The sequence below is a fragment of the Muntiacus reevesi genome, chromosome 3 (genome assembly GCF_963930625.1).
Source record: "Muntiacus reevesi chromosome 3, mMunRee1.1, whole genome shotgun sequence".
NCBI classification, from domain to species: Eukaryota; Metazoa; Chordata; class Mammalia; order Artiodactyla; family Cervidae; genus Muntiacus; species Muntiacus reevesi.
This window is the reverse complement of record NC_089251.1, coordinates 167,650,976-167,664,663: the sequence shown is the minus strand read 5'-3', so window position 1 is coordinate 167,664,663 and position 13,688 is coordinate 167,650,976. Positions and strand designations below refer to the sequence as shown.

Here is a 13,688-nt window from a genome sequence, read left to right as displayed (position 1 = left end):
CAATGGATTGATTCAAAATTAGGAAAGATGTACATCAAGGATGTCTATTGTCACCATGCTTATTTACCTTTTATGCAGAGTATATCATGTGAGATGTCAGGTGGATGAATCACAAGCTGGAATTAAGACTGCCTGGAAAAATATCAATAACCTCAGATATGCAGAACCACCCTTATGGCAGAAAGCAACGAGGAACTAAAGATCTTCTTGATGAAAGTGTAAGAGAAGAATGAAAAAGCTGGCTTAAAACTCAACATTCAAAAAACAAAGATCATGGCATCCAGTCCCATCATTTCATGGCAAATAGATGGGGGAAAAAGAGGAAACAGGCAAATTTTATTTTTCTTGGGTTCCAAAATGACTGCAGCCATGAAATTAAAAGATGCTTGCTCCTTGGAAGAAAAGCTATGACAAACCTAGAAAGCCTATTAAAAATCAGAGACATCATTTTGCTGACATAGGTCCATATCGTCAAAGCTATGTCATTTTCCAGTAATCATGTACATATGAAAGAGTTGGACCATAAAGAAGACTGAGCACAGAACTGACTCTTTTTTCAAACTATGGTGCTGGAGAAGACTCTTGAGAGTCCCCTGGACAGCAAGGATATCAAACCAGTCAATCCTAAAGGAACCTGAATATTCACTGCAAGACTGATACTGAAGCTCCAATACTTTGGCCATCTGATGAGAAGAGATGACTCACTGGAAAAAACCCTGATGCTAAGAAAGACTGAGGGCAGGAGGAGAAGGGGACGACAGAGGATGGGACGGTTGGATGGCATCACCGTGTCAACAGACATGAGCTTGGGAGAACTCTGGGAGATAGCGAAGGACAAGGAAGCCTGGCATGCTGCAGTTCATGGGGTGGCAAAAAGTTAGATACAACTGAGTGACTAAACAAACAACAAGAACATGTACAGCAGAAACACACTCAGACTCATCAAGGGATTAGATGTTTAATAAATTTCCTATTCAACCCAGGGCTTCCTTGGTGGTTCACATGTAAAGAATCTGCCTGCAATGCAGGAGACCCAGGTTTGATCTCTGTGGGAAGATCCTGTGGAGTAGGTCAATGGCAACCCACTCCAGAATTCCTGACTGGAGAACTCCATGAACAGAGGAGCCTGGTGGACTATAGTCCACTGGTCACTTAAGAGTCAGACACGACTGATCAACGAAGACTTTTTCTATTCAACCAATGTAACTCCTTTAATTATCAACATTTCTTACAAATAAACCTACAGATATCAATCTTTCTAAACTATATTGCACAATTCTCTTCCTAAACTACAAACAATGAACCCAATTTCAGTCTTTTCTTGACGACTTGGATCACTGTTGATTGTAGATCAACGGCCTCAATAGTTAGGGATCCTTCCCTACTGTGCTTTCGCTTTTTGTAGCTCTTCTGCCACAGTAGTAACTGTTACTTCTTGCTGTAAGTCAAGTGGGTCTGTAAGCAGTCAGTGGGTCTGCTTCCAGCATTGGTCTCTGTACTTATTTGCAGTGGACTAGGAGATCACTTTGGCTGTGAGTCCAGCTTTTGCCAATTGGTTGAGTGTTGTCTATGTTATAATTAACTGTGGTCATATCTGCATCAAGTAAGTTACATGTGTAAGTATGCAGTCATCACCACAGGAAGTCCTATTTAAAATATGCTAGAGAGCTTGTAGGGGGAGGAGCTAAGACGGCAGAGGAACAGGAAGGGGAGACCACTTTCTCCCCTACAAATCCATCGAAAGAACATTTGAATGCTGAGCAAACAGCACAAAACAACTTCTGATTGCTAGCAGAGGACATCAGGCGCCCAGAAAAGCAGCCCATTGTCTTCGAAAGGAGGTCTGGTCCCTGCTCTCAGTGGGGCACTAAAGAAAACAGGGCTGAGTTAAGGATATGGATTTGGTGGAAGTGAATGAAGCTTTCGCTCCTCAGTACTTGGCAGTTGAAGAGTTTAAATCGGACCCAAGTAAGACCAATGTGAACGGAGGGGCCATTGCTCTGGGTCACCCATTAGCAGTGACTCGTGCAGTAACACGAGTTACTGCACACCTGGTTCATGAATTAAGGCACCAGGGTGGAAAATATGCCGTAGGACCCGTCTGCATTGGAGGTGGCCAAGGAATTGCAGTCATCATTGAGAACACAGCCTGAAGAGGCCAGGAAGCCTGCCCTGGTCCATGCTCACATGACTTGACCAGGCCACAGTACACCAGGTGACCTTCAGAGCAGATGCCAAACCAGCCATGCTCTGCACTGAGAGTGACTGGGTTGGGGCAAGGGATGGTGAAGCAAAGACCCATTTATCATAAACAAGAGCCCATGCCAGAATAAATACTCTCAAATTTGCACCAAATATGCAGCATTTCTGAACTGAAATCCAACTAGTGTAGGCTTTAAAGGGAATTGTATTCTTGCCAAATAACCATCACTTATGCCTTAAATAATATGATTGCAAGGAAACTGAATAAACACTGCCTTAACTTCAAAAAAAAAAAATAATAAAACAAAATAAAATTTGCTAGAAAGAATTTCAAACATTTACCACCTCTGATTAAAAACAGGTCCTTTTGTTAGGATGACTAGATTACTTTATATCTCCCTTTGCAAAAGGATGGGGAAGGGGAATAATTGTAAGAACAGCCATTAATTGACTACAGGCAACACACCAATCTCTTTACATGAATTTCTATCTATCCTTACAATAACCACAAAAGAAAACTAACATTCCCATGCTGCAGATGAGAAAGCTGAAGCTAAAAAAGGTTCAAAGGCAAGCTCTGGGTCACAAAGCTAGTAAGTGCCATATACGATATCTGAACACCAATCTATTTGATTCTCAATTCCAGGAAGTTCATGTTGCCTATCAAGTAGAAATAATCACTGTTTATCTTATAGAATTCCAGAGGCAATACTAACAATACTCAATGCCTTACAATCTCCAAAACTCCATGAAATAAATACCTTAATGGTTAAGAAAAATCCTAGAGCTTCTTACTTTGGTCAAGATGTAATACAGGGGACAGACCAGTTACACTCTTTCACTTTAAACATGAAAGAGCCAAAAATGCTGAGGCAGTCTTCAGATGTTGGACAACAGGAAGTGCAGGAAAACCTGCAGATCCAGGAAGCTTTCATTGGCCCATGGGCAAGAAACATGAAAAAAAGGACACCAAGACACATCTTTATGAAAACACTCAAAACCAATGATAAAAAATCATCAGCTATAAAAAGGGACACACATTCGAGTCAGTTCTAATGCGGTGGATGAACCTAGAGCCTACTATACAGAGTGAAGTCAATCAGAAAAACAAGTATCATGTACTAATGCATACATGGATGGACTCTAGAAAGACAGTACTGATGAACCTGTTTCTGGGGCAGCAAAGGGGACATGCTCACAGACACGGATGTGGGGACGGACGGAGAGGGTGGGGTGTGTGGAGAGAGTACCATGGAAACATACATCACCACGTGCAAGATACACAGCCGATGGGAATTTGCCGTATGACGCAGTGAACTCAGACTGGGGCTCGGCGACAGCCTAGAGGCGGGATGGGAGGGGGTGCACGAGGGAGGGGACATGTGTGCACGTGCGGCCGAGTCGTGCTGAGGTTTGCCAGAAACCAACAGGATACTGTAAGGCAATTATCCTTCAACTAAAAGTAAAATTATAAAAAAGAAAAAAATCATAAAAACAGCCCAAGAAAAAGAAGCAAAGAACGACAGATTTGTCAGAAACAACAGAAGTAATAAGATAGCAGAGCAACATCTTAAGAGCACTGGAGAAAAACCTCAAAACCTGACAGCATGTTTTTAAATACAAAGGCAAAATAAAACTTTTCCAGACATACGAATGCTGAAATGTATATTATAGAGATCCACACTATAAGAAGTGCTAAAGAAAGCCTTACAAGTAGAAAGAAAATTAAACTAAATAGAAATATAGATGAAGAATACCCAGAATAGTAACCTCAAAGGTAAATACATAAGCATTTATATTTATAAAGTCTCTTTAACATAGATTTGACTTTTACAACAAAAATAATATTGTATTGTGAACTTTGTAACAGATGGACAAAAATAACAACAGCACAAAAGCCTGGCAGGGAGAGATGCAAGTATATACTAGTTTAAGATTTGTGTATTGTACATGAAGTGGTATCATTACTTGAAGATAGGATGGGTATATTAAAGATGTTTGTATACTATACAACTTCAATAAACCACTCCAATAATAAAGAGTTACTGATAAACTGTGACAGACTGAATACTGGCCCCACAAAGACCCCTGTCCTAATTCCTGGAACCTGTGACTATGTTATGTCACACCGGAGTAGGGACTCAGTTGAGGTGATTAAAGATTCGGACACGAGATTGGTCTAGACTATCCGAGTGGGCCCAATATAATCACAAGGGTCCTTGTATGAGTGAGGCAGAAGGACTAGGATCAACAGCAGAGATGTAGAAGCAAGAGGTCCATAACTAATGATTGCAGACAGATTCTAGAAGCTGATAAAGGCAAGGAATCTAAAAACAATAAATGTGTAGAGGGCATGGAGAAAAGAGAACCTTCCCACACTGTTGGTGGGAATGTAAATCAGTACCGTCACTATGGACAAGAGTAAGGAGGTTCTTTAAAAACCTAAAAATAGAGCTACTATATGGTCCAGCAATCCCGCTCCTGGGCATATACCTGGAGAATACCAAGAGTCAAAAAAAAAATGTACCCCAATTCATAGAGCACTATTTACAAGAGCCAGAACATGTAAGCAACCTAAATGTCCATCAACAGAAAAACGGATAAAGATGTGGTATATATATATGTATGTGTGTGTGTGTGTGTGTGTGTACACACACATATAATAGAATATTACTCAGCCATAAAAAAGAACAACATTATGCCATTTGCCACAACCTGGATGGACCTACAAATTGTCATATGTAGTGAAGTAAGACGGGAAAACAAATATGAGATATTGCTTATATGTGGAACCTAAAAGAGAAGTACAAAAAAAAAACTTGTTTTCAAAACAGAAGTAGAGTCACGATGGGATCAATAGAAAACAAACTTAGAGTCTACTAGAGGATACAGAGGAGGGACAGTCTACCAGAGGATACAGAGGAGGGATGAATTGGGATTCTGGGATTGATGTATACATACTACTTTATATAAAATAGATAGCTGATAAGAACCTGCTATATATAGCACAGGGAACTCTAAACACTCCGTAATGACCTATATGGGAAAAGAATGAGAAAAAAGAGTGCATATATGTATAACTGATTCACTTTGTTGTACATGTGAAATGAACACAACATTGTAAATCAACTATACTTCAATACAAATTTTTTTAAAAAGGCAAGGAAATAGCTTCTCCCCTGAAGCCTCCAAAGGATGTAGCCCTGATCTTTCTTTTAGACTTCTCACTCCCGAGAATGGTAACAGCATAAATGTATCATTTCAGGCTGCTGAATTTGTGGTAATTTGTTACAGCAGCAATAGAAAACTAATACATAAGGCAGAGATGACCAGATTGGTGGGGAAAGTGCAAAACCCACTACACACTGGCTACAAGAAACACATTTTAAATATAAAAATACAATTAGGCAAAATGAGTGGAAAAGATATATCACTCTAGCACTAATCAAGAGAGAGCTGAAATGGCTATATTAATATCAGACAAAGTAGATTTCAAAGTAATGAATGTTACCAGGGATGAAGATCATTTCAAAATGATAAAGAAGCAAATCATCAGAGAGATACAACAATCCTAAATGTTTATGTACCCAGGAACAATGCTTCAAAATAGATGAAACAAAACTTGATAGGATTATAAGGATGCAATTAAGAGTTGAAGATTTCAATCCCTTTCCCTTTCATGAAGCTACAACATTACGAGAAAGCAAGCCCAGATGCTCAGTGTTAGTTTGATGAGTGAGAGAAAGTCTCAGTGTTCCCATGAAGTGAAAGTCGCTCAGTCGTGTCTGATTCTTTGTGACGCCATGGACTGTAGCCTGCCAGGCTCCTCTGTCCATGGGATTTTCCAGGCAAGGATACTGGAGTAGGTTGCCATTTCCTCCTCCAGGGGATCTTTCTGACCCAGGGATCCAACCTGAGTTTTGTGAGGCTCCTGCATCAGCATGTGGATTCTTTACCACTGAGCCACCTGGGAAGCTCTGCTCAAGGCATGGAGATGGTAATTTCATTGATTACCTACATCAAAAACTGTACTGAGTGCCTACTAAGATAAGGCATTCATTTAAACTATAACAATCCTATAAGCAAACTGAGGCACAGTGAGAGTTACCTGCCCAAAGTCATATAAATAGTAAATGGTAGAGTCAGACATCAAACGATGGTCATTTGACGCTAAGAGTCTGTTCTTCACTACAAAAATCACACTACAATGCTTTCACGTATTAGACACGTTTTCTTACAACATGCTAATAGTGAAAAACCTGTATGTTATCACTATGTTCTTTTCCCTAGGCTGCCTCGTAATAATATTTTAAGAATTTGAATTAAGCTACAAATGACATACTTCCAGCTAGCAGACATTTTATAAATTATTACAATTTCTTTAAAAAGTAATTCTATTAGCTTAGATATCACTAAAATGGAATCCTTAAAATAGACCACTCTTTCTGCCTTTACTCAGTTTTATGATTAATTTAGTACCTCTAAAAGAAAGTGGTTTTACATATTGAAACATTCTTTACAAGAAAAAGAAGTCTATTTGATATTTTAGTACCCAACATTTCTTTTTAAGGCAAATTCCTTTCCTGCACATGCGACACTAAAAACTAATTTTGCTGCTTCTACAGAAGTCAAATATACATTTCCTACACAGCAATTTACCTTGAAATCAACCTTCATATTTAGGGGAAAAAAGCACAAAACTTTGATAATCAATGATACACAATTATTTGGTCTCACCATTAAATAACACATTTAATCAGCTAATTAGATATCTACAAAGAGTCAACTTTTTTATCTCCATATGAAACATTACCCAACACCTGGTATGTGCCAGGCACTCGTACATGGTGTAGACACATAGCAGGGAACAAAACAGACAAAAACACCTACCCTTATGGCACTTACACTCCAGAGGGGTGAAGAAGTGTTAAGTCGCTCAGCTGTGTCTGACTCTTTGCAACCCTGTGGACTGTAGCCAAACCAGGCTTCTCTGTCCACGGGGTTTCCAAGGCAAGAATTCTGGAGAGGGGGAGCCATTCCCTTCTCCAGAGGATCTTTCCTACCCAGGGATCGAACCCCAGTCTACTGCACTGGAAGGCTTCTTTACTTTCTGAGACACTAGGGAAGACCTCAAAGATGTTAGACTGACAACAAATAAGAACATATGGTGTGTCAGATGATAATAAATCTCATGAGACAAATAAAACAAGGCAGAAGTTAGGAGTGCAGGGATACGGGAGGGGGCAGTGAAAAGAGTGTGGCTGTTGGTCTGTCTTCAAAAGATCTTTCGTTGAGATCAGAGAGGAGGATATGTAAATTAAGCTGGTGATTCGAAATGTGATTCACCTGCCTGCCTAATGAGAGAGAATTACACATAATAGAGGGTGAGATTTAGGGTTAAGACATCCCTTTAAGGGGAAAAGAAGTCACAAGAGTCTTCTCTATGCCCACAGAAGGACTAAATGAATAAACCTGCAGGGAACTGTGTAATGTTATTCAGTTTCTTTTTATCATCTTATGCTCCCACTAAAAATAACACTGTTACAGCTTCCACCTCCAACTGATACACCATTCTTGAAAGAAACTGGTTCAGAGCAGAAATCACTATTAAATTCCACATTTAATCAAGGAATATTGCACCATATAATAATCCCCAAATAAAGTCATAAATCTGAAACCAATTTTGTCAAGGCTGGCAAAATTAAGTGAAACTAAATACGTAATTTTTTTTTAGAGCATAAAGGCTGGATATAGCAAAACAATGAGAAGAAAACTCACTGGGTTTCTAGAAATATCCAGAGGCATAAACACAAGCACTAGATTTTCTCAAATTCTCTCAAACTGTTCTGGCAGAAATTAAACATTTATCCATTAATACACGTTTTAGAGTGTACTAATTTTAAACCAATTTGTCCCTCTATATGAAAGTAACAATGTAGCTAATTTTATTATTCTATTGGACTCACTTAATAAATTGCTACTCTCATGAACCAAAGGCTAAGGGCTCTTTTAAAGTTTCAGAGTTGCAGAGGAATCAAACAAAGGCCCTTAAGCCATTAGGTGTAAGTGCTCCCCATGAAGAATCCCTTTATAAGATCCCTTATATAATCTGTTCCACTGTATTATACTGTTTTAAAAATTTAAGTTTCTCCTCATTTTTAAATCCACCTGCCTCCCTCAATTATGTATTTTAGTTCTCTTCTAGAGAAGACTGAAAACAAGCTGATCCTCCCCACCAGTTTTGGAAAGGCAGCTACGAATCCCCTCACTCAAGGCTTCTCTGCCACTGAAACACAACCAGTTTCTTCAAACACTTCTCATAGGACATCACCTACTGTTTTAAAGATACATTTATCATTTCATTCCGGCTCCCCAGGTGGCTCAGTGGGAAAGAATCTGCCTGTCAATGTAGGAGACTCAGGTTTGATCCCTGGGTCAGGAAGATCTCCTGAAGAAGGAAACGGCAACCCACTCCAGTATTCTTGCCTGGGAAATCTCATGGACAGAGGAGCCTGGTGGGCTATATAGTCCATGGGGTTGCAAAAAAGTTGGATATGACTTAGAGACTAAAGAACAACAATGATCATTTTATTCAAACCTCATTTTAAACCTATGGCACAACTTAATTTCTTCAATTAAAAGATCCTTATACAAATGCCTAAGCTTAACAATTACTTTCTCCCAGTGAGGCATGTATCTTCTCTACCTTGTGCTTGTAGAAATGATTTTCTGAATTTAAAGGAGGTTCTCAGAAGCCATGCCAATAACTGAGACATTGTTAGCTTTTCTTAGTTTTACTTATTTTTGAAGGAGTGGGATGCCATGGCATGCACAGCTATTAGTAGCCAAAAGAGTCACACAATTAGCTTGCTTAGCATCAGTGCATAAAGCTGGTTTATTCAAGCTGCGGCCAACAATTCATGTGAGGATGGTGGTTAGAAATGCAGATTCCTAGACCACTCCTGGACCACTGTAATCAGAATCTCTAGAATGAGGCCTGGAGAACTACAGTTTGAGGAGCAAACTGTAGAAGTCTTATATACCCCGAGGTTTAAGAATCGTGGTCTGAAGATTTAAACTGGGTTTTTACCTCCTAAGTAAGATACTTTCAGCAACTCACCTGTAACCCAGGAATAAATCGACTATCCTTTTCAACCACCAGAAGTTCAGCAACACCGGCATTGAGAATGGATCTTGTGATTCCCCCAGGCCCAGGGCCCACTTCATATACATAAGCATTTGTCAGATTGCCAGCTTTCCTTACAATTTTATCTAGAGAAAAGAAAGTTTGAATCGATTACCTTGGCAAATGTCAACATATGGAATTCAAAATGAAAAGTAATCTACACGAATTTTTATCCGCATTACTCAACCAACTAATCTTTTATATATAGTATTTATCAGATTATTTAACTCAGCCTAAACCAATGTACAGTAGCCATTCAATAGTCTACCATGTAACTGCTGAATTCTACCAGACCCTTAATAAAAATAGGATTACCATGACAAATTTCTTTAACTTAAATAAACATGGTATTTTCTGAGAGCTTCCTTGGTGATGCAGTGGTAAAGAATCTGCCTGCCAATGCAGGAGATGCCAGAGACAAGGGTTCAATCCCTGGGTTGGAAAGATCCCCTGGAGAAGGAAATGGCAATCCATGCCAGTATTCTTGCCTGGAAAATCTCATAGATAGTGGAGCCTGGCAGACTACAGTCCACAGGATTGCAGAGAGTCAGACACGACTGAGTGCACATGCAGCCAAGCATGCGCGCACACGGTATTTTTCACCTGTTTGTCTGCCAGACCAATCAACATAAGAGAAGGTGACAGAAAAACACAAACCACTTCTCTACAGTTGTTGAATATCTATTATGTGAATAAGCAAGGCTAGCTTCACATTCACAATTTCCAATGTTTCGAGTTAGAAATTCAGAAGCAGAAAGTGCTGGCAGTGCTACTTTTATCTACAGACATCTAGCTGCTGGTCAGCATGGCAATGTTCCTAGCTAATAGGACTTACAGAAATTGAGATTCTTGGTTATTTTTAGGAAAAAGTTAAATTTAGCAGTGAAGGTTTGTTGAGCTTTGCAAACATGCAAGTTGATATGAGAAAATTAATTTTTTAATCAATTTACGTTAGCAGACCTTAAGAAAGCACGGAAAAGCACATTACTGAGGATTCATTGCAACCAACCTTCTGGAGAAACACAACGGATTAATCTTGTTGACTGAGATGTTAAAATCCAAGCAACCGGGCCTCTTGGGATGGTGGAAATTTAGCCACTGAAAACATACTAGCACTTTACACTGTTCACTGATAGTGTACAGTCTCATGTGTGCTTGTTACTGATAACCTACCTTTGTAGGCTTAGAGGCAAAAACAATCTCTCAATTACCCAAGAATAGTTTTCTCTTCAATGGGTGCCAGGAGAAAACAAGCATACACTGACCATGTTACAGGTGTTTAACACGCTTTCTCACAGCAAACCCTTACAACACATGAACGAAGAACTGTGCTGTGTGTACTGTGCTAGGTCCCTTCAGGAGCATCTGACTCTGCGATCCCATGGACTGTAGCCCGCCAGGCTCCCCTGACCATGGAATTTTCCAGGCAAGAAAATTCCCTTCTCCAGGGGGTCTTCCCAACACAGGGACTGAACCCATGACTCTTATAAAGTCTCCTGATCTGGCAGGCAGGTGCTTTACCAGTAATGCCACCTGTGAAGCCCTAACTTAAGAATTACTACCTCATTTTAACTTCTCTGAACTTTCCCGTTTCTTCATTTATTACTTTGAGTGAGGTTACCTGGAAAACAAATGGACACCAGGTCAAGTGTAACTCCTAAAGCCAACCCTTCCTCCACAAAAGACCATTACCTCTCAGAGGGAGCAGAGATGCTGCATTAAGCACAGGTATTACAGAGTGATTTTAATAGTTTTTTTTTTAATGGAAAGCTATGACAATTGGTAGGACAATCTTTTCACCTTAAACTTTTTAGAAACATTCAAACACAAATGGATATCAAAGAGCACTGTCAATTGACTACACCTGGGGTTTCATCTTGCTCTCTTCACACCTGAGTGTCTCACCTCACAAAAGTACCTTAATTTGTCTTCACTTTGGTTCCTGCAGAAGAGGGAACAATAGTATCTACATTCTGGAATTGATTCCTGAAGGTGAATAAAGACTCAACATGAGAAAGGGCATATGAAGGATTTTTTCTCAATATAAAGATCTCTATTTTCAGTCTTGGGAATGGTGCTTTATATCTAGAATGCAACTGAAAAATAAAAAAAAATAAATAAAAAATATATCTAGAATGCAGCTAATGACTACCCAAAAAGGCTGGCTCTAGTTACTATTCAGTCAGTTCAGTCGTGTCCAACTCTTTGTGACCCCATGAACTGCAACACGCCAGGCTTCCCTGTCCATCACCAAACTCCTGGAGCCTATTCAAACTCCATTGAGTTGGTGATGCCATCCAACCATCTCAGGACCAAAGAATTTTCCAGGTGGATGACCTTTTAAGGCTCTTGTGGTAGAACTCTCGCCCAATCAAATAAGAAAACTGAAAACAGGTTAAGTTTTTTTTTTTTTTTAACCTTGCTACATCACTGTTGGCCTGCCCACACTGCTACTCTACATTTAAGCATAAAACAACCCATTCCTGCTTTTGGACTGTACTTCATAACTTTCGAAATGTGATTTAGTGTCTCAGTTTCTGAAGAGGAGCCAAACAGAATGAAATATCAAAACCTCAGAAATGCTATGTACTTCAACCGTGAACAGACATATTTCTAATAATCTTTTTCTTGTAGTCTCATCTTTCAGAAAGACCAGGACGAAGAAAAGGTGGTAGAGGTTAAACGACTATATACATTTGTCAAAATTTATCCACCTGTAAGCTTCAAAGAGGTGAATTTTATTGTATCTAAATTCTACTTCATAAAACGTGACTTAGGGAGTGGGAAAGCAAACGGACTAAAATGTAAGCTTCTTGCGGACAGACTTGGCCTTGCTCACCCTCATATCCCACTTCAGCTCTAGCACAAAGGGGCTGGTTCCATGAGTGTTCACAGAATGAATATCTGCACCCTCGAGGGTGAGATTCAACAAGTAAACGTTTAAATATCGAACGCCATTGATACTCTTCCAACTTGTTACCGATAAAGTCCCTGTAAGTTTAGCGGCATAAAAAGCCAAACCAGTCAACACGTGCATGTATTCCTTATTGGTAACACACCAAGATCAGAATTCCACAAGCGCCTTTCAAGGAGACGCGAAGCCTTCCAAAGCTAGTGTTTGCTCGGCGTCCGCACAGCCTGCCTTCCAAAGCCTACGGCAAACGCCCCTGAGCAAACGACACTCTACACACCCCCTGGGCGGTGGGGCTCCGGAGTTCTCTCAGGGCAAAGCGGCAGAAGGGTCTGACCTACGGCCACCGCACACCTCTGAGCCTGAACCCCGTCGCCCGCCCGCAGGGTCCGCGCGAAACCCTCCCCGACCCCACTCCCCCAGGGACGCGAGGGAGACGCCGGGGGAACGCTGATAAACCACCTGTCAGCCTCAAGTCCAAAAGAAAATTCTGGGATAGCTGCTTCACGGCTTGCAGTCTAAACAACTTAATGATTTCTCGAATCGTGGGCAACGGCGGGAGACGGAAAGTGCCGAGCGTCCTGGAAGAAGCCATGAAACCCGGCCTGACGAAACAGGTCTCACGCCGGACTTTCCTCCAACGCTCCTCAAGAGAAGGCAGGGGGAGGAGCCTGGGAGAACTATGGCCCTCCTCCGAGCCTACCTGATTGGTTAGACCTACCCCGCCGGAAGCGAAGGCCGCGAACAGGAAACCCAGGCGCACACAAAGCGCATGCTCCCCGTCCTGCTAGGTGCGGTGCAGGCTGGGTACCCGCTCGGGTTTTGCACGTGAGGTGGGCGGTGGCCAGAGCGACGGCGGGGCGGGGAGAGGCGGGGCCTGGGCATGAGCGAGGAGGGGCGGACCCAAGGATTGGTGATTTTTTTGCGTTTGACTCCAAAGTGAAAGTCGCTTAGTCGTGTCCGACTGTTTGCGACCCCGTGGACTACACAGTCCATGAAATTCTCCAGGCCAGAATACTGGAGGGGGTAGCCGTCCCCTTCTCCAGGGGATCTTCCCAACCTAAAGATTGAACCCAGCTCTTCCGCACTGCGGGCGGATTCTTTACCAGCTGAGCCACTGGGAAGCCCCACCTGGCGGATGGGCGGTCCTAAAAGCGCCGCTGTGGAGGGGTGAGGGATAGCCCGCTGTTAATAGCAAAACTGTTGATTGCTAACAATTCTCTTATGGTGGATGTTTTTAGAACCTCATCACAGCAGGTGTGGTATGGCAGGTTTCTAACTTCTCTTAGCCTTATTGTTATTTTTAAAAAATCTGTTAAGTGAACGTAATGTTTGCTTTAAGATTGTGGCACTGATAGAGGTCGTCTGGTGTGTAAACCCAGAACGTAG

The 13,688-nt window shown here is 41.2% G+C and overlaps 1 protein-coding gene across 4 annotated transcripts in view; it reads right to left on the bottom strand.

Annotated features, from left to right (window-relative positions):
• Nucleotides 1-12,937, bottom strand: part of TFB1M (transcription factor B1, mitochondrial) — a 63,095-nt gene extending 50,158 nt beyond the window's left edge. For 2 of the 4 annotated variants that reach the window (XM_065931077.1, XM_065931079.1), the window contains exons 1-2: nt 12,762-12,937; nt 9,323-9,474 (exon numbers count right to left, since the gene is read on the bottom strand). In XM_065931077.1, coding sequence (XP_065787149.1) covers nt 9,323-9,474; nt 12,762-12,894 — 285 coding nt within the window. In that variant the 5' untranslated portion in view covers nt 12,895-12,937. Of the gene's footprint in view, nt 1-9,322; nt 9,475-11,306; nt 11,375-12,761 lie in introns of all 4 variants that reach the window. The other 2 variants (XM_065931080.1, XM_065931078.1) reach the window with 2 other exon arrangements.
• Between the last annotated feature and the right edge of the window lie 751 nt (nt 12,938-13,688).